Raw genomic sequence first — 27,677 nt, forward strand, 5'->3', positions numbered from 1 at the left:
CTGTGGTCTGAGGAGCTAGTGCATAGTTAACAATAACAATTGGACTTCATTTTTTCTAATGTTACTGCTCTCTTTGAGTCACAGGGATGTGGCATGCACATTCCCTAGCATAATTCAAAAAAAATTGAGGTAAAATGTCTGTTAAATTACTGAAAATGCACAGAAAGGGAGACATTTGTACCAAACATGGGAATATACAGAACTCTCCATTTCCATGACCCTTTTCACTAGTATCTGCCTTAAGTCGTCTTTGTGCCTGTATAAGCACTAAGGTTATGTCCCAAAAGTGCTGATGAGTGGGACAGGTCCCAGAGTAAAGCTGCAAAGAAGAAGAGGCTGTTTTTTTCGTAACAGAATATGCTCCATTGGAAGCAACAAACCTGAGCCCCTACTTGCACCGTGCTCATAGAGCACAAGATGAGTTTGCAGGGAGAGGAGGTAGATAAAACCCTCCCTTTCTACATCATTTCTTTTGCTGGTGGATATTGTGCCCTGCACAATAATGAGAGCCAGTTTACCCTTTCAGTGCATGCAGCTAATAACTTGGTTTAATTGATAATGTGATAGATAAGATAAAGGTTGTATCTAAATGGAAGAAAGTTTGGCTGTGAATTCGATAGGGTTTTGTATGCGTCTTGGAAGTATTCATGTGTTGTTATTTGAGTCACAAACCTGAAACAGACTCTTAGTGAGTCACTTACAGGGCTTCTTCTGGTTATATCAGAGAAGAGTTTGCCCAGAATAGGGTACAAAAAGAAATTTTACTTTTTCAAAGCATTATTATTGATGGAAGAAAACTACTCTGTTTTCCCATTTTTTATCTGCAAATAGAGTCCTAGTAGATTATGGAGGAAAAGCCCTTTATATCTCAGTCTCCCTTTGTATTGCTGGACTGACCTGTTGGTTCCCATCTCCCTTACTGCATTAGTGTTTGCTACAAGCCTGCCTTACACATCACAGAAAGTTCTTGAGATGGTCCCAGAGGTTTTTTACTCCTCTGCTTTTGCAGGCCAACTATGTGTAAAAGATTTTAAAAATGACATTAATGTCATCAGGTATAGCTCTGCAACCTTGATGTTTTGTGATCTTCATGGCTCTCCAGCACTTGCCCATCATGCAGAATTAGACATCAAAGGAAAAGAAATGTAGGACACTGAACTGCCACTTTCCAAGAAATAAGAAGGCCCAAAATAAAGAAGAAGAAGAAGAAGAAAAGACGTTTATGAAAACACGTTAAATATTTTTAAATACTTTTAGAGAGTAGTCTTTTGAGTTTTTGGGAAAGAATATATTCTGGTTACCTATTTACAGTGTATTTATTTTTATGTAGAGAAAAAAGAATGTAAACAGTCTTTGCTAGATATTAGCAAAAGAAATAACCATTAAAATGGAAGACATCCTCAGACAGACATGAAGCACTGTTTTCTGTTAGTGGAGTGATAATCTTTAGGCACAAAGTGCAAAGAAATTGCATTTGCTATTTCTGAGTGTTTCTGAATCCAACTTAGATGCCTTATGCAAGATCAGATTTTAGTCAAACTCAAGCCTTGCTGTAAGTGGTAGGAGGCAGTCAGTAAATAGGAAGGACCAGGGCTGTCCTGGAGATCAAGCCAGATGGTCTAACAGATACTTCTGGCTGTTAATTGAATGCAACTGAGCCTGGAGAGTGCCTGGGTATGTAGCCACGCTGTATTTAACAAAGAAATACTGTTTTACAGCTTGTCTTATTTGGAAAGGTAGAAATGTTGTGACACTTCACTGGTTTGAGGATGGAGATTTCACTACATGTATCCCACTCTTACTTTTAGGGTGGTGTTATCCTCACTATTTCTATTGTCTCTGGTGTTTTCTCAGCAAACAAAAAGCCTGTTTCAGGAGGATTCTGCAACCTGCACTGACTAGAGGGAGTACATGCGTCAAAGAGATGAACACAGTTCAAGTAGGGTTTGCAGTTTCAAGTCAGGTTGGAAAAAAAAGAGATCGTGATGTGAGGAGAGGAAGAAGGTTTTGTGTTTACAGAGAGTGGGTGATTAAAAAGTAATTGCAGTGAAGTTTCTAATCGTTCAGTCTCTGGTGAATCATTTTTGAAAAGCTTTGCAGAAATGCAGAGGAATTAAAAGAGAGATTTACCACTGCAGCACATATGGCAATTTTCCTTTCCAGGTGGGCAAGGACACAGAAGCAAAGCCTGCAGGAATAGTCTGTATAGTCTTTTTTGTTATCTCATTGGAATAGCAGCATGGGGTGCTATTTAACTAAAAGTTCCCGAACCATGAGACATATGAAGTAAAAACAGTTTTTCACCCAGTTTTCATCCAATCTCATGGATGCATGAGAATAGATTCAGATGTGACCAACAAGCTGGGAGAGATTTGAGATACTGTTGATGCAAGTCTGAGAGGCCCAAGAGAGAGGTTTTGAAGAGGTTTGAAATTCAACTCAGCTGACCACAGCTTAACATCAAAGCTAGACTTCATATCATATCAATTTTCACCCATTACCTTCTGACCACTGTGCTCCATTTCCTGGCTTCTTGCTAGCTTAGCCTCTAATTATGAAAAGAGGAGCAAAAACTATGTGAGAAGYTACTGATTTCTGATCTAAATGGAAAGCTTTACGTTCCATTTTCAATGCCATTACTTGCAAAAACTAGCTAGAGTTAACCTGCATTCATTGCTATGTTCTCCCTATTCCTGTAAATGTGGAGGGAAAATGTAATACTGCTATTTGGGACGGCACAACTCAGAAGCAGTTTTATACTATCTGCTTTCATGTCGTCTTTGTCAAAAACGTGATTAGAGTTTCCTATGATGCTAGTGGTCAATCATGAGGATAACCAAAACAAGAACTACACGTGCCTCAGGTTCCATGTAAGCCCTCTTTTACATGATAGTCAGATGGAAAATACTCTGTGGCAGCAGGATTGCTATCTTGGTTTTACAATAGATCTTCTATTTTTAGAGGCTTATTTTCTTAAAAAAAAAAAAAAAAGACTTGAACTTTTTGTGAAGATCTTAGTTTTTTTTTCAAAAGCAATTCATAGCTGTTATGTTTATAGGTAGAGGATGATTGTTGAAGAATTAAAAAAGAGAGGAGTAACAAAATGAACATAGTGTTCATTGGTTTGAGCTGATCTCATGATTTTTGGTTTCTTGATTCATGGTTCTGTCGTGTTGGTGGTAATGAGCATCATTTAGTGGAAATAAACAGTCCCACCACTCTTTCTACGCCTGCCTTAAGAGCACTGCTTATTAAAGCACACAACTCCTTCATTACTAGTTACTGAGACTAATCCTATAAGGAAATTACAGGTTCTTTAGGGAAAAAAACAACAGAAGTGATGAGTCCAATTATGTTATTCTTTGTATGTCTTGACTCTTCCTACTAGTATTTAGAAGAAATTTTATTGTGGGTAATACCAGCTTCTGCTTTCAGTTATTTGTCTCTGAGTTTTTTGACCAGGATGAGAAAGCAATGAGCCTGAATCATGGTGTGAAAAACGGAGAACTTGGGCAGTTTTGCTTGCCTAACTTCTGCAGCAAGCAAAGCCATGTTTCCAAAGCTTGAAATAAATTGCAGATGCTCTGAGGGAAGGAAACATAAAGCCTTTTCTTCTGAATTCTTTGAATGATACCCCAAGTTCCTCTACCACTCACTTCCAGTCCTCCCCCAAGGTTTTATATGAGTAACAGTACTGGTCTCCACATCTTTCCACATCACTAGACTCCACTTTCAAAGCCCAAGTGCAAGACATGCTTCCTGAACGCGGATGTTATCAAAAGAAACAGACTGAGGAAGTGGCTGTTACCATGGAAAACAGAGGGAAGAAAAAGTAGAAAAATAAAACAACAAAAAAGTAGAGCTCGTAAGCCTCTTGTAACCACTCATACAGTTATCCACAGAWAAAGCAAGGCTCCAAACAAGTCCTCTGGCCCTTGACTCCTCCTGCCTCCCCTCAAATGTAAATGCAGAAGTTTTGAGTGTTTCTCTTATTTTTAAGGCTTGAACCATACCTAAAGCTCCTTCGCATCAGGTCCAATGACCTGAAAAATTGGCTGTCCAGCCTTTCCTCCCTGTGAAGGTGTCTTGTGGGATACTTCTATTCAGACCCTTTTGCACTTGCCATTTGATTTGGTGCAGAATTTGGTCCACAGATCCTAATGGGACAAGGGAATTTTGCACAGATTTTCAAATGCCTAACATGAAATGTACTCAAAACTAAGCATAACATAAAATGCTTTCACCATTCCCAGAAAATTCTGTGATTATGTGTGTGTCATCTGATCATAATGCTCTGTGTCGCTCTCAGTTTCAGCTTTCTAATTAGACAACTTCCACTTTTAGAATTTGGGAAACTGAAGTCCTCTATTTATTTATGTATTTATTTATTTATTTAAYTTATTTTATTCATGTCACTCAAAGCTACTAGATACTTGATGAAGGATGCTGAGCATCTCCAGAGCTGATGTTAAGGAATAAATTTGCAAGGTTGGAGGGAAGTGGAGGGAAGACCTAGCATGATCCTAGGTCTAAATTCCCTGCTATTCCAAGGTGGCCCCCCAGTTCTTTGTTCCAAGTGAAGAGCTAGGAGACCGCTCTTCTGATGGAGTTGATGTGGGGAAAATATTTTCCTTGTTCTAGCTTTCCCCATCCCAGCTATGGTGAACGTGCTCTTCCAAAGGCCAAGGTAAGAAAGCAGTTTTCTCCTCTGCATCCTGTCATGCACCCACACAGTGATGCTCTCATCGAGGATATTTTTCTTTCTTTCTTTTGAACAACTGAGTCAGTGCACGTAATCTGCAGCAAATATCCTGCCTTGCAAACACAAAATAGGCCACTACAAGCCTACATGAGGATAAAGATTTTTCTCACACAAGCTCTCATCTAATTGAGGATGGAACTGAGGAGTAATACCAAGGGCAGGTTGTTCCTTTTCCTTTATTTCTTCTGCCTTCTCAAAACTGGAGATGATTTTTTTTTTGATCCCTTTGGACTGACCATCTTGGCTTTCTATTTTGCTTTATCTGCAGCCACCCTATAACTTAGCTATTAAGAAATAACAGTGCTGTGATCTGTTTCCCAGAACCCTAAGAAACGAAGAGAAACTTTACAGGAAGTTAGTGATACAGGAAGCTCTACAAAGAGAAAGCTAAAAAGACTTTCTCTGCATCCACACAATAACTTCTTTCTAATTATTTTTGGAAAACAATTTTTCCAGTTGTGAGAAATAGTGTGCTATTAGATTCAATAAAAATATATAAAAATATATATACATATATATATATATATAAGTCTATATATATATATATAAAAATGTATTTATAAATGTATTTATAAATGAACAGGTGGCTGCACAAAGTTCCTCAGGCTCCAAGATTGAGTCAATTTCAAATTGAGGATCTGCRTTTTGTTTTCTGTTTATTTTAAACTTGCTCCTCTYTAAGCTTTTTTTTTTTTCCCCAGACTTATAGTTATGCCTTGTGCAAGTTCAGTTTGAAGTAAGCTTATCAGTTGAATAGATCAGGGTCTTTCATATCATGCATCTCCTTTTTTTTTTTAGAAGAAAGAAGCTAAACTTAGCAGTTATAGTAAACTGATATAAATATTTGGAAATTAGTCATTTGAACCATGTCACAGCAATTCCAGCCTTTCTGTTCTGAGTCAGATCTTATCAGATTTATGCTAATTTATCTGCATTTTAAATAAGTATTTTTTGTGGATATTCAAAAAYAAACATCTTAATGAGTTTGCTTCTAATGTGGCCTACACAGTGGACTTTAATGGGTGCTCTGATTTTGACATGCTCTGATTTTGGTTAATGTTTTGCAGCCTGAACTCCAGATCTAATTTTAAATTACAAAGTAGTGTTTCTTCGCCATTAATTTTTAATACTGCAACATCACCCCCCAAGATGTGAAAAAAAGAACTCAGTTTGATTTTCATATTAGCAGCAGCACTAGCAAAGAACTCAAGAATATTTTCAGTATACATAGCTAAGTCTGGGATGCTGCAATATAAAACAGTAATGGCAATAAGAAGTAGGTGAGGTTTGGAAGCATGCCCTGTGCCCACATACAAACCGCGTGGTGTGCACAATAATCAGTTCATGGTATAGCTTAGTGAAACCCATGATCACTGTCAGAATAAAATAAATAAGAAATTAGTGGAAACACAGAATTAGATGGTTCCTTGTCACTGTGTCCAGTTTACAGCTATTGTTGGTACCATATCTTATACCACAGTTAATAAACTTCTCAAGAGCCAGATTAAGATGGCTTAGGCTTTTGTTCCCAATGCCTCTGCTCATAGGTGTTCCATACCCTTACTTCTCTTTGGATAAACTATCTTATATTTTTTCATAGATAGTTATTCATATAATTTGTAGTGTTCATTTGGCCTTTTAAGTGTGTCTTAAGTCATAAATGGCTCTTCATTGAAACATTCATAAAGATCATGTCCACTGTCAGTCCTTGTTTTTTAAAGTTAAGCAAGCCAGACTCTAGTCTCCCCTTCTTAGGTGGGGCCTCCATTCATGATGTGCTTCATAGCAACTTTTCTATACTTGTTCTTGTCTGAATTCATCCAGCAAATTTTCAGATGATGATACTGTGTGGATGATCTGTGACTTTGTTATAGACTTAATGTGGAGGTGATTCAGAGATTTTTCAAAATGTCAGTGGCAGAAATTAGAAACGGCCAAAACTTCTCCTCCTCCATTCTTTTATCATTAAGACATGTTCTCTGTTTTTAAAATGTAAGTTTTCACATTCAGTTGCCATCTAGAATTTGCTCCTCCTCCTTTTTTACCTGCACTATGGGACGAGGTATTTTAACAAGATACGTTGACTTAGAGCCTTTATTTTCCAGGGAGGTTCAGCTTTTTCTCCAGCATCCATCATAACTGAGAAGAGAGCAAAGAGCCAAGCAACAGTTCTGGCTGAGGATTTGGGATGCCCTTCATCCACCAGTGAAGAAATTATAACCTGCCTTCGCCAGTTGCCTGCTCGTGTCCTCAATGATGCACAGACTAAGGTACATCATAGCAATATATATGCCATTACATAAGGAACTAACAAGCAGTTTCCATGGATAGGAAGCTGGGAGGGATTTTGAAAAATAGGTTTGGGGCTAAATTCTTGTGAAAGATAAACCAGGATGGTTTTGGTGCATGATGCTGATGTCCACAATGCATCAAACTCTGGCATAAAATATGCACAGCTTGATTCTTCTTTAGATTAAAATCCCTTTATACTGCTTTGATCATATCTTACAAAGTGATTCTAAATATAGCTTTTGCATTATTTCAATTGTCTCTCTACTGCCAGAGAATGCTATGCTCAAGGAGAATCAGGTCTCTGTAACTTTGATAGTAGCTTTTCTGCAGAAAAGGAAGTGGCAAGGGATATCAATGTTTTGACTCAACACAGAGCTTCTGAAAGCTACAGTACAAACATTTTGGGAAATGTATCCTTTACCCACAGAAGAAAACACTTACTGGCAGTACATTTTCCAGTCATGCCCATTATTGAGCCTAATTTAAAATAACATTATTGACGACTAATAAGGCCTCTATTCTCTTGACCATCAAAGATCTTGGTTTATCTGTTGAGACTGACATCTAAAGCATTGCTTTCTGCCAGCTGCAGGGTTGCAGTTATATTAACTAATCATGTCCTGTTTAAAGGACTCAGCTCAGTTCTCCGAAAAAAAATGAATTGGAAATAATGAGAGTAAGCTAACTGAACTGCATTATTGCTTCCTTGCTAACCTAGCTCCTTGCCATAAGCGGACCATTCCACTACTGGGGTCCAGTGATGGATGGAATTTACCTTCAGGAACCTTTAGCTAAAGCCCTTCAGCGTCCTCAGCTTCGGAAAGTTGACCTGCTCATTGGAAGTGCTCAGCAAGATGGGTTGATCAGCAGAGCTAAGGCAATTAAGGTAGGAAGAGACACACTATTAAAGAATTGATRGTAGTGCAATTATTATATGTATGTAGTAATTCTTTGCTATCTGGGTAGATTCCTCTTGATTTCTCAGCGTGAGAATGGTACTCCATACAAATATAAATATATGAGTATTCTCCATCATCAGCCAATCCTTTTTTGRCTGATTAATGGAATGATCATATCTGTTGACTGACAATTCAGTAGAAGATATGAAGAAATGAGAGATCAACACTGATTTAGTCTGGATTAGTATCTAGCAACAAGTTTTACTAATTTGAAAATCCTTTTAATATTGCGATCTCAATTTTACCCTGCTAAGAAGGAAGCAAGATCATATTAAACTTGGCTGATAGGACTGTGGARCATGGCTCAGTTAGTCTTTTCCATGCCAACTATTTCTGTGCCAATCRCTTTTCTCCATGTCTGTAAGAAGTATTCCTTCTTGTAATATGCCCCTGARCAAGGGCTAGCTCTGACTAAGAACTAATTATTTGCCTGATCTGAGAGCTACAATGAATAGGAATAACCTGTTGAAGTGAAATTTTTGTGCTATGCTTTGGATATAAAAGCCCTCAAAAGCATAAAGATCTTCCTGAAGGATTTTTACATCCTTTTATGACCCCTCTTGCATTATCTGTTCTTGAGCATATCAACCTCTTCTATTTCAGCTGCCCAGCTCAACAATAGGAACAAAAACACCTCCATTTAACATTGCTAAATTGGACTGCATGTTGCAAAATGCTCAAATATAAGATAACAGGGTCAACAAGAGATGCTAAGATAGCAGGAACTATTTTGAGGGTTATCTACATGAGCTGCAAGTCTGTTGCTATCTTTCTGTAAAGGTATAGATTGCATCTCATGGGTGGCAGTAAAAAGAACTGCTTTCTTTGCTGTAATCAATAATGCATAGACCATTTCACTTCAGAATTATTGAGAAAAACAGCCCTTTGAAAGATTTTTTTTTAATTTGATATTGTGTTAGTCTCCATCAGTTTTGTTCTCTTGTTTCATGTATCTTCCTTTTCTTTTGTAATTAGAAGTAGAAATCAGGTATAAAATCAGAACTGCAGATAATGATCTGATTCCTGTTAGAGGGGAAGAAGCCTTAGTAATCATAGTACAAGTCATGTGATAAAGATTAGGAAGTGAAATTCTTTCTCTTACCACTACTTCCATATACTACAGTGGCCAGTAAAAATGAGCTTATGAAATTCCATACAGCAAATCATGCTGTCAGTGAAGCCTCCAAGTGTGAGAAGCCAGCTCTGTCGGATTKAAATGTAAAGAAAAAAACACTTTCAACTGAGAGTTTAATGGTAAAGTGATGCCTTTCAAACAGGAAAATATGGAATATCTTCTTCATTTACAAGCTTTTAGAAAATAGCAGGTCAAAAAGGGATTCAAAAAGTTAGTGCAAACCTGAGAAATATTCACATTGACCTTAGCCTGAGAGAGCTGTTTTAAAATCTCTTTCTGTTRGAGAGCCTCATATCCCTTGGTAACTGTTGAACTATCTTTAGTTAGAAGGACACTTCCTTTTTTTRATATTGTATATTGTACCTAAGAACCTCATTTGATGCTGCTGTTGTGAATCAGAATCTCTTTTCCAGAAAATTTGTACCTTTCATGGTAGTCAGTTACATTTTGTTTTCTCCCTTTTGACTTCTGCAGGTCATTCTTCTGCAAGAACATGCATTTATGTTCTTACTGAAAATGGATAATTTTCCTGATGTTTCTCTCTTCCTGTATCTTTAGGTTTCATCCTTGAGGGAATATGTTTGCTTTGAATTTGTCCATCTTACTGTCCTAAATTGATTTCTTAAAGATGTGCTGCAAGGTTAAAACTCCCTGTTCTTGTTTTTCTTTTTTTTTNTTTTTTTTTTTTTTTTTTTTTTTTTTTTTTTTTTTTTCTCTTCCTTTTGCCTTGTCCAAGCACATAGTACATTAATTGCTGGAAAACCTAAGTACTTCACCCTTCATTGAACTATTTATATAAATGTATTTTGCAGATGCCCATGAGCATTGGTGCATCATAGGCATGATCATGCATGGTTGCAACCAAACTTAACTAATAATATCCTGAGTGAGCTACAGGCATATTTAACCCCAGTGGCAGAATCCAACCTGTCTGGTGATTCTTACCAGGACATCTTTGCCCAATTTCCTCCCTCAAAATATCATGAGGAATTGTGATCTGGGCTAATGCTCCTCTCCTTTTCACACAATTGATCTAGTAGAAGCTTTTGAGAGGATCTAAGCTGTAGCTCCCTCTTCTACCTTAGTAAATTAAAGGTTTCTCTCAAAGTGGATCTGGCTTGCACCCGTTTGAGAAAGTCCAAAGCTATTTTCATTCATATGCTGAGAAAACTGGGATGACTTGACTGTAGATAGRGCATTGAGTTGAGCTTAGTTCCCAGTTTGCCTGTGATTGCAACCAGTTGTTTAACCTAATCTGAGAAAATGAAATCAAACCCTTCTGTGGCAAAATCCACCTCTCTGACTCATCTGCAACAAGGAAAAAGTCCATTGTGATTGAGGATATGCTCCAGTTCTGTAGTGAGAAGAACCAGGCAGGTGCCTGGGTAGATAAATGGCACAGCTAAATGGTCCTGTGGTGCATGCATGAAGCTGACCAAAAGTTCTTCATTCCCATCTCATGTAGCATGACAGATTCAAGCACAGCCAGATGCAAAGAGTAGGAGATGGAAAAACGAAACAAAACTTGGGTCTTGTTGACCCTTTACCCCAGTTACTGGGAATATCTGTGCTTACAAATTCAGGAAATCCTGCTTGGGCTTGCTCTCTAAGTATCTCTTAGTAAGATAAGATGCAAATCTTACCCTCTCAGACTCCAGTTCCATACAAGTTTTACAGACTCTTACCCTTCAAGCCTTRTAGTTGAGGCTAAAACCTCCAGACTGCAGGCAGACTTGGAAGTGGTAAATCCTGTTTGCACCTTGTTGCTCTATGGGAATTACTGGTGTTTGGCTGTGCAGGGTGTTTCTGTGCTGCCACTACAAACCTGTGCTTACGCTTGGTAAAACTTCCRAAATTAACAATGAAATAAAATGACAGGAGGCACAAGAAAAACTAATTTTATGCTAGCAAAAGAGTCTGCTTATCATTAAAGGTGATATTTGTAGCAGAAAGTTGAGCATTCGTGCTGTTTGTCCTTTCGAGGGAAGTGACTATTTCATGGCATTTGCCTGAACGCTTCTTCATGGGAACTGAGACGCATTTATCACTTCCTGAGACACTTCATACTCATCCCCAGTGCAACCATCAAATGGTTTAGACTAACTAAGAAATAAAAGAGGGTGTATTAAGCGGATTGCATGTGGTACCATAATATACTATTATGTGGCATGTAGAACTATTAAGGCTGAACCTGTTGCCACRATTCCCCAGGCAGACTATCAGAATATTAGCTTTGAGCAGTCACAGACTTTGGCAGCAGAGCAAGAACCTCTAAAATTGGTTATTTCAATTGCTAATGGAGCAAAATTTTATTGCTCTTATACATGATGCTCAGTTGGGAGTTGGGAATTTGTATATCCAGTGCCAATGGAATATTAGATCTAGTTCCCATTGGCATTGAATATACAAATTCATTCATTATGATCTATGTGTGTATTTGTTAGTATATGCATGTATGACAGTAGAGAGCTTTTTATATCCACCAGTATGTCCTGGACCCCCTCTGCATTGCAAGGATTGTTAATTTTTTTCTAGTTAGTAGAAAAAAGTTGCACCCACTTCTTTCTTTATTCCCGTAGTAACAAGTCTAGCTGGCTGCAGAGTCCAGAACAGGTATATGGTCTCTTGTAAGCAACGAGATCCATACAGACCAGATTTCTACCTCCACCACAGTAGAAGTATTCAGTTGTATCCAACAGATGGCAGATATGTATTAACTGTAATGATCTGAGGAGCAATGTCCCATTCAAYGCCATCAGTGGGGAGGACAGGCTAATATTTGCCCTTCATTTCATCTTGCAGGTAGCTGGAGTCCTTGAAAGCCCTCTGCTGAACTGCTAGTGGGCTTTTCTCCATCTTGTGTGAAGGTTATCAAGGACCATTAAGGCTTTGCATTTCCAGAACAGTGGAARGAAGCGTGCCTGCTGTCTTTAATTACTTTTCTCACTTATTTAGAAAATGTGTTAACAAAAAAAACACTATAAGTTTGAATTCAATTACACATACCTCTTAAAAACAGTGGCAGAATGTAGAATGTATTTTTAAAAAATTATGTTTTTATTATCACGTTAACGTCAGAATTCTAAATTATGTTATATTGCAGTTAAAATGACTCTTGAAACAGAATGACACAGTATGGTTTTCTTGTGCATGGTTAGAATGAAAATCTCGAAATATCTTACAAATGCTTTTTCTATTTTTCATCCAGCTCTGATTGTTGAGTCTTCCTTCAGCTGACTTTACACATTTCAGGGACCCCATTCTATTATCAGTGCTGAGAAAGGTCAGCAGAATTTGGGGGGCATTTTGAAGATAACAGAAATTAGTACATAAGTACAAGAAAAGACCTAAGAAGACCACACTGAGTCAGAGCAAAAGCTCATTTAATGCAGAGTGCTGTTTTCAGCAGTGGCTAAGAGCRGATGCTGGTAAGAATAGGGCAAGCAAATACGATACTTCTGCCCCATAATCTCCCAGCCTCTAGCATCGCAGCTCAGGGACGTCCTAACCTGAATTGATTTCTCTGTATTTGAAAACCATCAACTGATTTTCTTTTCCCATAAACTTGCTCATGACATTTCATCTGCAAAACTTGTCTGCAATTTTGCATTGTATGAGGTGCTATCATCTCCTCTGTTTCTTATTTTCTTATTTTCCAAAAGTTGTATTTTTGGTTTTTGTGATGTTTGATAGTTGAAGAGTGAGTGAACAATCACTTCCTAGGGTACCCAATCAGTTCCTGATCTTTTTTCTCTCTTCCTTTCTCTATTTCTGTCTTTCAAATATCCATAACTAGTGAAGAATAAGGTGCCAAATCCATTATCAGAAACAAAATGAATGCATTGCAGGAAAGTTGCTTTGAGCAGGACACTCTGCACTTAAGAGTTTGGGCTCTGATGTGATAAACAAACATGTCTGTCCTTAACCATATTCACAGACTAAAACCACCAGCACCAGTCACCAAATAAGAGATCTCATCAGATAGCTAGAAAACAGCATTGCTAATGCTTAGCAGAGACTTGAAGAGTGCTGAAGTCAGTGGAAAAATTACTTCTGAATTCAGTGAGTTTTCTGTCAGGTCTTTCTTGAAGAAAAATATACGTATCCTTTCTGTGTGCAGAGTGATTTTGCAGGCAAGGGTGCTGTGCAGTTTTGTATGTGACATTTGTGCATATGAAGTGACGTGCCACGTGTAATTTGCAGAGTTTTTTGGAATACTGCCATTTTACTAACACTAGCACCACGTGAATATTCTCACTTTGTATGAGCCAAAATCTAGCAAAAGAAAAATTCATTATAGATGCAAGAGAAATTGCCAAGATTTCTTCGGACCGTGTGATATTTTGAAGTTCTTTTTAAAGTCACTTAATTGGACTGTGCAAAGCATTAGCGTACGTAAGGAAGGGCAGACTTAGGCCTCAGCAAAAGAGGACATTTTCCATCTTTCATTTCTGTGAATCTGTTGAAAAGCAATTATTCCCTCTGTACTTTCTGTATAGGGTTGTGGAAAGACCTTCTAACTATGTGATGAAAAACAGCTGTGGGCCATCAAAATAATATATTCAGTAAAGCATCTATGGTAACTTGACTGAGTGGACACTGATCTATTTTGCTTCAGAGTGGCTGCCCAAAATAATAGAGGCGGTTTATTGGATCTTTCTCTCTGGAATTCATATGCAAAGTTTCAGCCAGTGCGCACCTGCAAGGTGCCCTCTTTAGAAGGGCCTTGATCCACAGGAAAGTTGAAGTTTCAGGTTTTTTATTTCATAAAGTTTCTCTGTTTCCAAACTTGGAATAAATTCTGCCCCCCAAAATTAAAAAAATAATAGCATCAGGTACCTCTATAGACTGGGGTAGGAGATGGTCTCCCTGTTCTCAGTAATTCTGCAGTGATGTGCCTTCAATGTTCTGAGTGAAATGACTTTATGTCAGGAAATGTTTTCATCTGCAGAGGAGCTGGGAGAAAGGCAATTTGCCATAAGTCTGAATTTTGCCATTATCTGAAAGGCAAAAGATTGTGAAGTTTGAGGATTCCTGATTTGGGATTTGGAGAAGAGGGATTTCTCCTCTTGGGCTAAGGCAGATGTCATTCCAGACTTACATATAGGCTTTATGTATACATATATACAGCCACATTTTTCATAGTCATTTTCAGAAAAGTCACAGAGGGACATAGACATGAAGCAAAGTTATGGTCTGTTAGGTTTTTGAGCTTTCTGAAGGAAAGGAGCATATCTCCTGTTCTTTCTTGCCTTCTCTTGCACTTAGGTTTTCAGCAGAGAGCTCATCAGTAACAAAGAACTGGACACCACCACACTGGGATGTGAAGACACCAGGTCTTTACCTGGTGGTCTCTATAAGGCTCCCTATAAGAGCCAGCCAAGTTTCTGCAGTATTAGGCCCTTATCCATACAGTACTCTGCCTGTTCTTTGAATTTATCAGCTTAGGGAGTCAGTCATATAATATATTTTGAGGAACCTGATCCTGCTGTGTGGTGATTGCCTTGAGAAAGCAGGAGCTTTGCCCTGCATCTTCCCCTAGGGATCGGAGATTGGAGTAGAGAGGACTTGTTCCAGCAGAGGGAGATCTGAGCCTGGATTGTTCCAGGAAAAAAAAAAGGCATCTTTTGTTGTTATTTGTAAATTTCATGTGTTTTGCTCTCAGAAATTTGAAGAAAGTCAAGGAAGAGGCAACAGCAAAACAGCCTTTTATCAAGCTCTGCAAAATTCTCTAGGAGGAGAAGAATCTAACGTGTTCCTCGAAGATGCAGCGACATGGTATTACTCCCTTGAACACTCAAACGATGATTATTCTTACTTTTCCAGGGCTTTGGAAAATGCCACACGGTAAGAAATTCATCTCATTAAAACCATGTTATATTCTGAAGAAATTCTTATGAGAATGAGAAGAAAATAGGCAAAAGCAAGTACACAATTTCATTTTCCATGAAGTTTCCAATGTCAATAGTAAATAGAAATTGAAATTATTTGGGGGGATTTGAAATGCTTGAATTAGAAAACTATTCATATTTTTCTGTATCCTCATTAATAACAAAGATGTCCTGGTTGTCTGCACATTCCCCATCAGCTATTACTTGAGCCTTCACATTGTCATGACAGTGGAAGAATAGACTGAGTTTTTTCTAAACATAGCTACTAATTGTATGGTTTGATACTTCTTGTAGTTACCGAAATTTGGAGACCTTACAGCCATTCTTGCAGATTGCAGAAATACTGAAAATTTGAAATGAAATACTTCTGAATTACTTTTAAAAGGTTATTTAGGTACATGCTAGGTTTAGATGGTCAAGTTTGAAAACATCGGTTTCAGCAATTATATGAGGGTTTATATTATCAAATCTGGAAAATACTTTTCTTCCTAATGTCAAGCGTTCTACAGGTGAKTCATCTATGAAAACTTGAAGTATTTGCAGATGTTCAGCAGTGACTCTCAACCTAGTTTTGTGCATAGCTGATCTCTATTTTAGAATTAAATAACTTATGGCAGAAGAACCCCCTTAGGCTTATTTCTACATTTCCTTGTGTAATCATTTACGTTTAAAGTCACCAAATTAGCATTTTATTCCCTATCGTGTGTGGTTTTCCATGGTGAGAGAAAACTCAATCAGGCTATAGGATGCTTTTGTAGAAACATAAAAACACAGAATTTCCAGCTGTCGCCCTCAGCTTGACACATTAGGACTTCCAATACCTCCTAGGCTCATCCATTGGACATAGTTGTAATGTGACGGAATGTTAGCAGACCCTTAGCATCCTGTTTATACACTCCTAAACTTTGAATTGAAATATTCAAAATATAATCAAGGCCGTCAGGAGGAAGATGATAACCAGTGGGATTAAATCTCTGGCCAGGGCTATGTGCAAGCCATTTACTGTATGTACATAACTTGGACCTCATGATCTTTCTCTCTGTGAACTGGATAGGGTTTGAGGTCCAGCTGTTCTGGACAGCAGTCAGAATGAATAATTCATTGAATAGTTCACTGCCCTGTTGAAGCAAGACTGCACAGTAATCCCAACACCGAAGCTGGGCGTCTATGGTAGGCCACAGACATTGGCCAATATCTTTAGCTTGGGTGACATGGTGGCTTTGATATGTGTCTTGCTCTACAGACAAGGCTGTGGATTTTGCTCTCTCCTGCTCTGGGAGACAGTATGCTTTAACTCTTGTAACTTTAGCAGAGAGAGATGTCTGGTAAGTTTAGCAGAGAGAGATGTCTACACCCATTTCTGTGAAAGGAGGAAAACTCAGATGTAATCTCCTCGCCTCCTTTCACTGCCTCCATGCAAAATCTGGGGCTGTTTGGGATACATCTGCAGAAAACAATTTGAGAAACTTTCCCTTTTCTTGTCTCTGCTTACTGTGTGCGAATTTGTTTTGAAAACTTTGTATTTCCAAGGTGGTTTTATAACCAGCTAGTCCGAGCTCTGCGCTCTCCTAGCATGCCACCCAAGCTGTTTCACTCCTCTTTTGACAAGAGATATTGTGGCTACCAGCTGTTGGCACCTGCACTCTCAGCACTAAAAGTTTTCTGCCCCACCGTGGTCCTCTCTGTGACACATTAGGGATGAGCTGTTCCTTTTGGCACCCCTTTGATCTTCATCAGWGTCACAGGCTGCTGTTCCAGGAGAGCCTCACGGAGCAGGGGATGAAAATGAGCCAAGATTCCCTTGGAAAAGTCCAATCCAACACAGCARTGACCAATTCTGTTTGGGGAACAGTTCTGGGTGGTCCAGGTGTGTTGAGGTCATGGAGTAAACAAGCAAGGAGGCTGTGGGTTGAGCCGCATGCTATTTATCAACCCTACCACCATGCTGCATTTGCCCTGTCTCACAGCCTCTCCCAACCACGGGCCACCAGCCACTGCCAGTGTCTGGTGGCATCACAGGCAGCTTCTGACCTAAAAATACTTGAAAACACAATGATTTATAGGCTTGAAAGGCAAAGTTAGAACTCATCTTGAATCTCTTTTCATCACCACTTTTARCCACGGGGACTGTAGTTTTTCCATCAGCTCAGTGAGGTGAAGAGATGAAGTTTTGACCCTGCTTCACATCAGAGATACCTCCTCCATGACGGCACAGGRCTGTCACACTCTGTCAGCCACAGTCATCCCAGGGCTCAGCGTGGTGCAACCCCAGCTCCGACTCTCACAGACCTGTGACAGCTGGCATGTCGCCTGTCTGAGCAGCAACGCAGCATCCAAATGTCATTTCTGACTCAGCCTGTGACCCACAGCATCCTCATGGGCATAAGAACGACCTGCTTATTTCTCCTGCGGAGCAGACAACTCCCCTAGGGCAAGAAATAGTTGGTTTAAGGCTCATCACGAGCAAGCAGAAGGATCAGAAATGAAACCAGGACACCTGATGCTAATTGCTTGCTTTAATCACTTTAAAATTTACTCCAGCTCCAGCAGAGAAGGCAGGCAGTAATTAATTATTAACTACAGTTACCTACATCAATATTACACAGTGGGAAGAGAGAAGATTTTAATTTTCTTCCCTTTAAAAAAAATCTAGGAACAGCAGAAATATTTAATCTTTTTTTATGTTTTATATTAATAAGCTTTAATTAGTTGCTCAGTTTTTAAAAGGTTAGAAAGAACAATAAAGCAACATAACTGGTTGTTATAAGCTATATATATCAGATATATATTGTGGTTTTAAAGCATTTCCACTTTTAAAATTGTTTTAGCTTCATTTCTCTGGAATGGAAGGAATTTCATTATTTCAGTTCTCCTTTCTTCCTTCTTTCTTCTCTTTTTTTTTTTTTTTTTGGGTGGGTGTGTGTGAGGGGGCAATGTTCTGGACCTGCAAGAAATAGCCATTTAATTATTTAATTTTGTGGTTACATTTTTGTGKTTTTTGCCTTTAATTTCTCCCAAGTAGTGGATGTTTTTCCTTCATAGTGCCAACCAAGAAACAGTTTTCAGTAGTGAATACCTCCAAAAGCATTTCTCGAGTGCTAATGCTCTCAGCAGCCTCCTACCTTTTTAAAGTCCTTCTGCTCTTGTAAGCCTCATGGTGGTAGGTATCTGAAGAAYAGTGACTTTCATTTCATAGGGTGTTGTCAACCATAACTGCCAAAGAGTATTGTGGTCAGTTAGCCCATAGCTTGTGGTCTCAGAAATGAGCTTAAAATAATCTCTGCTGAACAAAGATAGCTGCCCCAGTGGTGGCTTTCATAACCATAGGAGTTAAATAAAGCAACATGTTTTTATGCTTCTCTGTCACTGTTGTTTCTTACAGTCATGCTTTTTTTTTTTTTTTTTTTTTTTTTTTTTTTTTTTTTTTTCAACCCCCCCAGGCTTGCAGGAACAGTTTCAGGTTCACTAGGTTGAGAATTGAAACGTTCCACTTCCGTAGCAGATACATTCATGTGTGTTCACATAGTTATGGATATATAAACAGCCAGAGAGTCCTTGGCACATGTGAAATGGATATTGTGGTGTATATATACACACATATATATATAATATCGCTTCACGCATAATAACATATTTTGCAGTAAGGTGTCCATTTGCATGTCTACCTTATTGAGCTCCTTGTACTCTTCTCAGCCAGTACTCTTCCTCTTCCAGACTCCCAGCCTCTTTTCTTGAGGCAGGGTCAGCTAGGAAGGCTTGGATGTATTTGCTTCCTTGTAGTAGATCCCTTCACTGATACCTTTGCTTTGCAGTACCCGTTGATAAATGGATCATTTAACTACCTCATCATACCTTCCTTGTTTAACCTTTCTCTCCCATACAGCTGAATAAGCTTTTCCACACTGCTGAGCCCTCCAGATAGATGCCCTGCAGGACATCAGCATAAGTGGTCTCTACCTCCCCCAACTCTGGAAGCTGTATACAAAATCACACTGATCCAAAGGCAGAAGTGATATTATTGATCCTTGACCAAGGAATTGCATAAAATGCTTTTATTAGATATCATTGCAACCTACTAATTTCAGAGAGCAGGTTTTATACTGCTGCAAGTCTGGGCCTGGGTAACCTAATGGCAGGAAGGAAGGAAAGCTTGGTTTTGGGCCAGCTGGCTCCTTATGTGCCAATCCCATGTATTTTGTATCATTGCCATTRTTCAACACTCTATAAAGAGTATTTATAGTTAAATTTTAAGGGATCTGAAGCTGTACTGGTCTTGAAGAAGGTGAATGTGGTTTGCTTTTGTGCTTTTGGAGACAGAGATGCACTGTATTTTGGAAGAGCTAAAGAAGTCTATCAATATATATAAAGAGTCTTACTTGTTGCCTTTTTTTTTTTCCCTCTGTTCCTGGCTCCTCTGTTTTATCAGCGACCAGTTTATCACATGTCCCATCATAAACATGGCCAGTCACTGGGCTGCTGACTCCAGAGGAAATGTCTTCATGTACCATGTACCTGATAGCTCCGCACAGAGCAGGTAAGGAGATGTGGTTTATGGTGTTTCTTGGGTTTAGGGTTTGCAAAAACAGGGCTGTCCTTTTGGGCTTCTTCTGGGGGAAATGGACAGGTGGCCAGGGGAAAAAAATTTTCTCTGCTAAGTTAGTTCTCTGTTTTGAGTGTATGGGAATACTTGCTTATGAACAGAGGCACCTCAGGTAAGATGTCTAAAGCAGGTTTCTCTTTTCAACCAACTTATATCTACTCTGCCAGTTCCAGAGAMGGGTTTAGAATTCTTCTCTGTATCTGATAAATCTTCTGCAAAGGACCAGAAATTTTAAGTCATCAAGAGTCAATAGTTCACAAGATGAATAGGTTCAAATTTTTGAAGAACTCAACCCTAATTTAACACTGCCCCCTTTTGAAGTCAGTGCAGTTCCCTTGTAATTATATTGACTGGTCATCAGTGTGGACAAGGTCTGGATTTATTCCTCCCTGCTCCAGCACTGCAACTTCTGATCAGCCAGCAGACTGCCTCCTGGGAGGAAAAGTATTTTTGAAATTTAGTATTTGGAAACCCAGCATCTATATCATCATTCATGTTAGCAGCTTGCTTGAAAAATTTTTAGTGGGAGAAGTTGCATCTTTTTTTAAATAAGAAAAATGGCAAAATGCCGGGGAGACGTGTGGATGACGTGTTCTGCAGAGCCTAGAACAAGGTGGTAGTCATGGAGTATCAAGGTGACCTTACTTGGTTTTATTTTACACAAAAACTCTCACTGAAGTTAGGATGAGCCACTAGTTTCCAGGCAGTGGTTAGTGTTTGTGCTGCTATGTGAGATACCACGGTAACTCCTGGTTCCTTACTCTCAAAGCCAGAATGGTAAGTGACTGCAGAGAAAGMAACCTCTGTCCCAAAACTGCACACTCTCAGACAATGGGCATGTAGGAGACACTTAACTTGACGTACCCACTGAGTGTTTCCGTAGGAGGGAACAGCATCTGCTCTCTGCTTTCTGTCCTGTCCAGAGAAGATTTRTGGGACTCTTTCCCTTTTCTCAGGTTTTCTCTGAAGAGATGAGCTGCAGAGCTTGTTTGGAAGGGCTTAGGGAAGTGATAGTGCATTCTGATGGCCACCATTTGATACTGTGAAGTAGCCTACAAACTATTAGGGATTTTTTTTTTTTTTTTTACTCTTTGATTTTACTTGTCTTCTTCCCTTTTTCTTTATTTCTTCTTCTTCTTCTKTTTTTTTTTTTTCCCTTGATATCACAATGAAAAAGCATTTGAAAGAAATCAGCCAAGATCTAGGTTACAGATGAGGGCCATTATGTTGCAGTAACACAGACTCTTTTAAGCTGAGAAGAACTTAATCCTCAGGGAGCTGTTACTTCTTTGGTAGTTCCAACGGGAATGTTCACAGTGCTCTGTTTGACTACCCGTGCGCTCTGATAAGTGACTTTTACAAGGCTCCAAACAGAGCAGAGCTGTTCTGTGCCAAAACTCCAGCTGCATAAAAAGAAAAGACGTGTTCTCAAATTAGCTAGTGCACTTTGTCTTGCTCTGGAGAATGGCAGTGACCCAGACATCTCTGATAAGGTCTTTAAAAGTGGTTAAAGTAGTACCTATGCAATACCTATACAGTACCTATAACCACTGTTTTTGAGGCCTTAAATTGATGGGAATTTCTTCTATCTTGTCCATTAAATATTTCTCCCATGCTTGTGTTACTTCTCTCTCCTTGCTTCTCCAGAGCAGTAATAACATATATATTATTAGCTATGACAACCTGTGTGCTGCTAAATTCAACAACCAACAGTGTGTTTTGCGTATTATAGGTATATTTGTGATACAGATACTAGGTCAAATAGCCTCAGAGCTGGAGGAATATCTCACTAGATACTCCTGGTCATGCACAGGCATAAGATAGAAAATTAGCTCTTGAAATTGAAATTAAAACATTTGTGGGTGCTGAAATACTGAAAATCTAAATTACTATGGCATTTATGCCATTAGGGAAAGGTAAGAGCAAAAATTGTAGTTTTTGATCTTTGTGTCTTTATCAGTTTAAACACAATGTGGGCCTTTTCCTCTTTCTGTTTGTTGCTTGTGTGATAAAGATTATATTAATCATTATATATTAAGCATAAAGACTGCTGTTAATTACTATTTCTCTGCCACGCAGGAGTATTGAGAATGTTGTGTTCAGATAACTACAGCATTATTTACTGTTAGATAAAATATTCTGGCTGTGGAAATGGCCATTCACAAATGATCCTGTTTCACAGGATCATGTTACAGTTCTACAATTTCTGCTCTGCTCTCCTACTTATGTGCATTTCCCCTGATGTGATACAGAACAGAGTGTAAAATGCAGAGATGTGGAAGAACTGGCATTTCCTCTTGTTTTCTATGGAGCAGTCCCTTACTAACTCACTGCAAAATACAAACTGAGGAAGAAGTCAACCAGTAAAGACAGACCTAATTGCAAAGGAGCTGAGTTGGCAAAAAGTTATTAATTGAGGATGTKTTTTTCCAGTACAAGTCAATTAACAAAACTTCGTGTGAGTGCTGGATGTTTCTAAAATGTATGTACACACCCATCCAGACATGCATAGATAAAGAGATAGGATTTAAAAACTTGCTCCATACTGATGTTCACAACATATGTGGAAAATCTTGTAAAGCCATTACTGATAAATGCATAGATAAATATAGATAAATAGGACTTGCAGAGAGTAAGCGAATATCTTCCTTCCATGTGGTAGCTTTCCCTCAAGTTTGGCGTGATGCTGTGTCTGCTTTAGCCTTCAGCTGCTATTTGAATGAGGAACGTGATGCATAGCCAACTCCTGCATTAATAATCTGCAGGAAAAACATATATATCCCAGATACCATTTCCTCACTCTCTTTTTTCAGAACACTTAGGCCTTGGAGTAAACAGTTATTCTAAACAATGCAGGAGGAATGTGGCTGCTCAGCATTGGGTAGGATTAATGTGGAGGACTACAGCATAGCTTTAGTTACTGTAAAGAAATATGTGATAGGAGAGGTATGTTTTGACAAGGATAATATTGTTACCTCTACAAAGATTCTCCTTGTTAACACCTAAGGAGAGTTCTGGCTGATTTCACATGTTAAAGACAAATAAAGTAGCTCTTCATTCATTTGCATTTCTCTGTGGCTGTGCCCAAGCACAGTTTCCAAGTTCCACTGTGGTGTCAAATGTGCTGTCTTAAAGATGGTAAAATTCACTGTTTTGATTGCTGAGCTACCAGATCATTGGCTTCAACAGAGCAGCAAAGCATCTCTAGTATCATTAACAAAGTATTAACTGAGACTTAATGAGACTATATCTTACAGTCTTTGACATTTGTGACCATTAYTTTGGTATAGCTTTTGTCAACTGTGGCAGATTCCCCCAAGATTAATCAGCTGCATTCTATTTTGAGTCATTTCAGTTGAGTTCCTCTTTCTCTCCTGGCTCTTTATACACTTTTGCTTATGTTACTGWGAGTTGTCAAGTGACTGCTCCATGCCAAAGCACACATAGTTGGCTGTATTTCTGTAGCACATTATAGGATTCCTGTAACTCTGAGAGAAACAGCTCCTGATTTACACCATCATATGAACAGAGTGCTGTGGAGACAGACAAGCCTTACATCTTAGGGGTTCAAAGAAACTTATCTAAACACTGAGAGAAGGGGAGGCACCTGAGAGATGGTAACAGAAATGATAGGATGAAACATTGCTTCCATAGCTGGTCAACCACCAAAGTCAATGTGAACTTGCTGCGGCAAAAGCTTGTGTCTTTTCTCTATAATCTCTGATCTTCTATAAATTCTTGGGTTTTTTTTTTCGTTCCTGTTGAACCTGCCTCTTATYCCTCTGACCTTATCTATTTAATTGTGAGCAGCAGCCATGAAACATACCCATAGATTCAGCTACATCATGCCATTCACCAGATTTCAGCCAGTTTCTCTGCTGCTGAAGGCTTGAGGTCTAGATGATTTGTTTTTTCTTTCCATAGAGGGCTTTAGTGTCATTTATAATTCAGTGGATTTTTTAGATCTTGCAAATCAGTCACAAATCTAGTAAGCTCAGAATCAACCTCAGAAGAACCAGAAATCAGCTTTAACTGAAATTCAGTTATAAGATCTAGAAAAGTACACATGCAACATGTGCATATGTTGCAGTGGGCAGGTTGTTTCTGTAATACAGCAATTATAAACATAGAGGGACCTTGCTTGGTGCACCGGGCTTTAGATAGATCACATTTTCAAAGAAATTCATGCTTTCACTCAGCCCCAGAGAAAACATATTGAACAAATGGATGATTTCCTGGCCCCCCCAAATCAAATTCCCTGATAAAGGTTTGTATTCTGCGTCATTTAGAAGTTCTGATGAGATGCTAACAGAGGATTCTTCCTGCTTTAAAATCTGCCTTTTTTTTCCAGTTAATACGAGCTTTCAGGTTCTTGAATTTATTGTCTGCTCTTAGGTTTTATTATCTTTAGTTGGCACAACCATTTTAGAAAGTAGAACATCGTGTGTATTGGGAGTAAACCAAGTGGAAAAGACACAAAAAAAAACCTCTAAGATACTTTGGCAAGTCAAATATATCTATAGGGKTTTTTTTTGTACAAAGGTGGATAAACTTGGCAGCTTAATCTCATTAGGAGTTAAGTTTTTTCCATACATCCTGATTTTCCTGAAAAGAAGAAAGAAAGAAAGAAAAGTGTTCATCTGTTTTTCACATGCCTTTTCCCATTTGTTTGGCAGAACTTTGTAATGTGAAGAGACGAAATGAGCCAAACTCATCCCTAGAGCTGTAGAGGTCACAGAAGACCTTACACTGGCTCATTAGGTTTCTATAAATACCTGGTTATTCCTTTGATTTTTTTTCTCCCTGTAATCATGTACCACTTCCTTTCCTAAGATGTGTTTTAATTCTTTTTTTTTTTTTTTTTTTTTAAATAATTTTACTTACCATAGTCCAGGCAAAGTCCCTTATGGTGTTATAAGGCTGCTGCTCTTCCACAATACTGCTGATCTGGTGCCTGCTAGAAGCCCTGGATACTTGATCTCCTTCTGCAAATCTGCTGGTAGTAATATGAAGAATTTAGACATGTGTACAAGCAACCGGATTGTTATTTCCAACATTTTTAACAACAACAACAAMAAAATTTATATATTTGAAAAGTCATACCCTCTCTGAAATCAGTAGTTTTATCATCACCTCCAGYGAGCCTGGATTTTGCCCATGCTGTTCAGTCAAAACAGTGTGAGAATGACATGTTCTTGCCAAAGCCAAATAGTGATGGATGGGTGTTTTATTTTGTTTTCCTGGTTACATGGTGACAGGCCTATCCTTGCCTAGGCAATACTGATCAGTCTTAAATATGAGGTGTGGAACCCAAAACTAAATCATGATATCACCTCTATCACCAGCCCATTCACAAAGTTAGTTAGAATCAGCACAGGAATGCTCATAAATGTTTAAATTTAAAAGATTAATGATTTTCTTACCTGAGAGGTGTTGTAGATCACTAACATCTGCTGAGTTTAGTGATTAATGTGAGCTTGAAACCGTTTCTTCTACACTTCTCAGGCAGTGCAGTAGAAAAAAAATGAATATTTGTATTCCCGTATGTGTTGCAGTATTTTCMCTGAAGTGAACAGTTTGTGCAGGCATCAGAGAAGGAAGGAGTTGTTCTGTAGAGAACATTTTTAACTAACAGCTCTAGCGTCCTCAGCGTCGTGGGCCTGGTAACTTGGACCTCTAAAACTTTATGCTTTTGGATTCTTTGTTTTGTTTTGATTTTTAATTTGTTTATTTTTTGTTTTGTTTGGTTTTGCTATGCCTTGCTCTGGGGAGATCCCTGACTTGATATTACAGAGGACAGTGATTTTTAGGACCAACAACTCTAATCAAAGCAGGGGTAAATTGAAAATCATATGAAAGTTTTTTCAAGCTCTGGCTTGAAATATATGACTGTTAGTCCATATTTGCTTTAAAGRCATCAATCTTTAAAAAAAAAAAAAAAAAGGCAGAAGCCCAAAATAAGTGCAACTTGGGGAAAAAATCACAGAATCACAGAATATTCAAGGTTGGAAGGGACCTCTAGAGATCATCTAGTCCAACCTTCCCGCTCAAGCAGGCACACCTACAGCATGTGGCACAGGGYGGCATCCAGGCAGGTTTGGAAGACCTCCAGAGAAGGAGACTCCACAACCCCCCTGGGCAGCCTGTTCCACTGCTCTGTCACCCTSACAGTAAAGAAGTTCCTCCTCACCTGGAGATGGAGCTTCCTGTGTTTCAGCTTATGGCCATTACCCCTYGTCTTATCGCTGGCCACCAATGAAAACAGCTTGTCCCCTTCTTCCCTGCATTCTCCCTTCCTGAACTTATACATGTTAATCATATCCTCTCTCAGCCTTCTCTTCTCCAGAGAAAACAGGCCCAGTTCACCCAGTCTCTCCTCATATGAAAATGGGCAGTATAATGAGCATATATAATAGTACATAAATAATTATGAAAAAATGACCGGAATTATTTGTACAGGTGAAAATGGAATGAGTTTTGGAATGAAAATATCAATTAAGTTCCTCCTGCATACTATTTAAGTTGTGGTGTCAGATCTTTACTAGGTTTAAATTCCTGTTTTGTAGTTTAGATTATCAGTAAAAAAATTAAAATCACAAAAATATAGAAGTGTGTGCCATACATGTGTTTCCTGTTCTCAATCTTATTTATTATAAAACTATTCTATTAGTAGTTGTGATCATTAGTCAAGATAGCTAAAAAGATAGTGGTAAGWAAACATCCATTTGGTACATCTGCTTATGACTTACACTGATGCTTCTGCTAGGGTTATATTTATTTTAAAAAATAAATGATTGAGTAGTAGTGGATAGTTAGGTATTTTCATTTAGTTTAGGATGGCCTTTGACTTATTGTAATTTACACTGGCTTGTATCTCTCTGTGATGGATTATGTGAAAAAAAAAACCCAAACTTCATTAAATAGAATAAAAATAGAAGCAACTGTGACTTAAAGACTTTGAGATTAGTTGAAACTGTGTGATTATGAGAATAAAGACTTTTTTTTTTAAAAAAAAAAAAAAGACATGTTTGGGCATAGTCTGTCATCAGTGAATTTCCAGTATGAAATAATTAGCCATATCTAGAAAAAGGCAAAGTTCAGAATGAGATTAGTGGGCTAATGTGCAGTGAATCACAATATGAGATCCCTGCAGCCACTGTAAATTATGCATTTAGTTCTAATGTAGCATAGCATGGTGGTCTCTCCGAGCGTTCTCAGTAATGACAATTCCATTTTGCAAACAAAAATTATAAGGACTTCTTTTTTTTACAGTTCCAAAAGTTTGTGGTTCAGAAATTCAAAAATTCATCCTGACTGTGGGAAATCTAGGTTTATATCTATGCTTTGTTTAATTTGGAATGAGAATTTGAACCAAATCAACCATAACCCAGGTGTTTGCTCTGAATGCTGAGCTTCTCATCTTTTAGTCTTCTTGAAGCTGTTGGCTTTTGTATGCAAAAGTATCCATAGTTCCAGAGACAGAAGTGAGGTGTCTAATAGCAAAGAAATATCTTTCTTTTTTTCTTGGAAACATTTTAAATGATAATTCCATCTTAGGCATAAGGAAAATTTCCTTAGAACCAATACCTTCAARTAATATGTATTGGCACTGTATACTGAAAATTCCCAGTAAGTGATAGTTCAAGGTCTGCAGTTAAATTCTTGAACGAATTCCAGTAACCTTCTGATTTTAGCACCTGTTTTTCTGTATGTTGGAGAGCTGACCATCAGTAACTACTCTCTGTGAAGTCAAGACTTAGTTGTCTTTAAGGTGAGCTCATCTAGTGTGAGCAAAATAGGAGGATCTATCATGTAGACAGCTTTTCCATGGCTTAGTTCACCAGTCTGACAACTAGTCACATGCATAAGAAGACATATGCATCTGTTTCTAAAAACGTTCACATCCCGGTTTAAAAATAATAGCCACAGAAGATTTTAAGCAATACTCTTGCATGAAATCCAAGCCCCAGGAAGTCAAAGGAGTCAYGGTTTCATCCTTGGATATTACATTCACCAGTAGTATTATGTATTATTAGTG

General features: G+C 38.4%; 1 protein-coding gene across 1 annotated transcript in view; it reads left to right on the forward strand.

The window, feature by feature from the left end:
* The window catches only part of TG (thyroglobulin), a 144,425-nt gene that overhangs the window by 108,075 nt on the left and 8,673 nt on the right, over positions 1-27,677 (forward strand). Inside the window, exons 42-45 of the mRNA XM_026043913.1 lie at positions 6,868-7,032; positions 7,773-7,940; positions 14,814-14,995; positions 19,466-19,573. Coding sequence (XP_025899698.1) covers positions 6,868-7,032; positions 7,773-7,940; positions 14,814-14,995; positions 19,466-19,573 — 623 coding nt within the window. The remainder of the gene's footprint in view (positions 1-6,867; positions 7,033-7,772; positions 7,941-14,813; positions 14,996-19,465; positions 19,574-27,677) is intronic.

Source organism: Nothoprocta perdicaria, unplaced genomic scaffold, assembly GCF_003342845.1.
Source record: "Nothoprocta perdicaria isolate Ctin4 unplaced genomic scaffold, notPer1 scaffold_341, whole genome shotgun sequence".
NCBI classification, from domain to species: domain Eukaryota; kingdom Metazoa; phylum Chordata; class Aves; order Tinamiformes; family Tinamidae; genus Nothoprocta; species Nothoprocta perdicaria.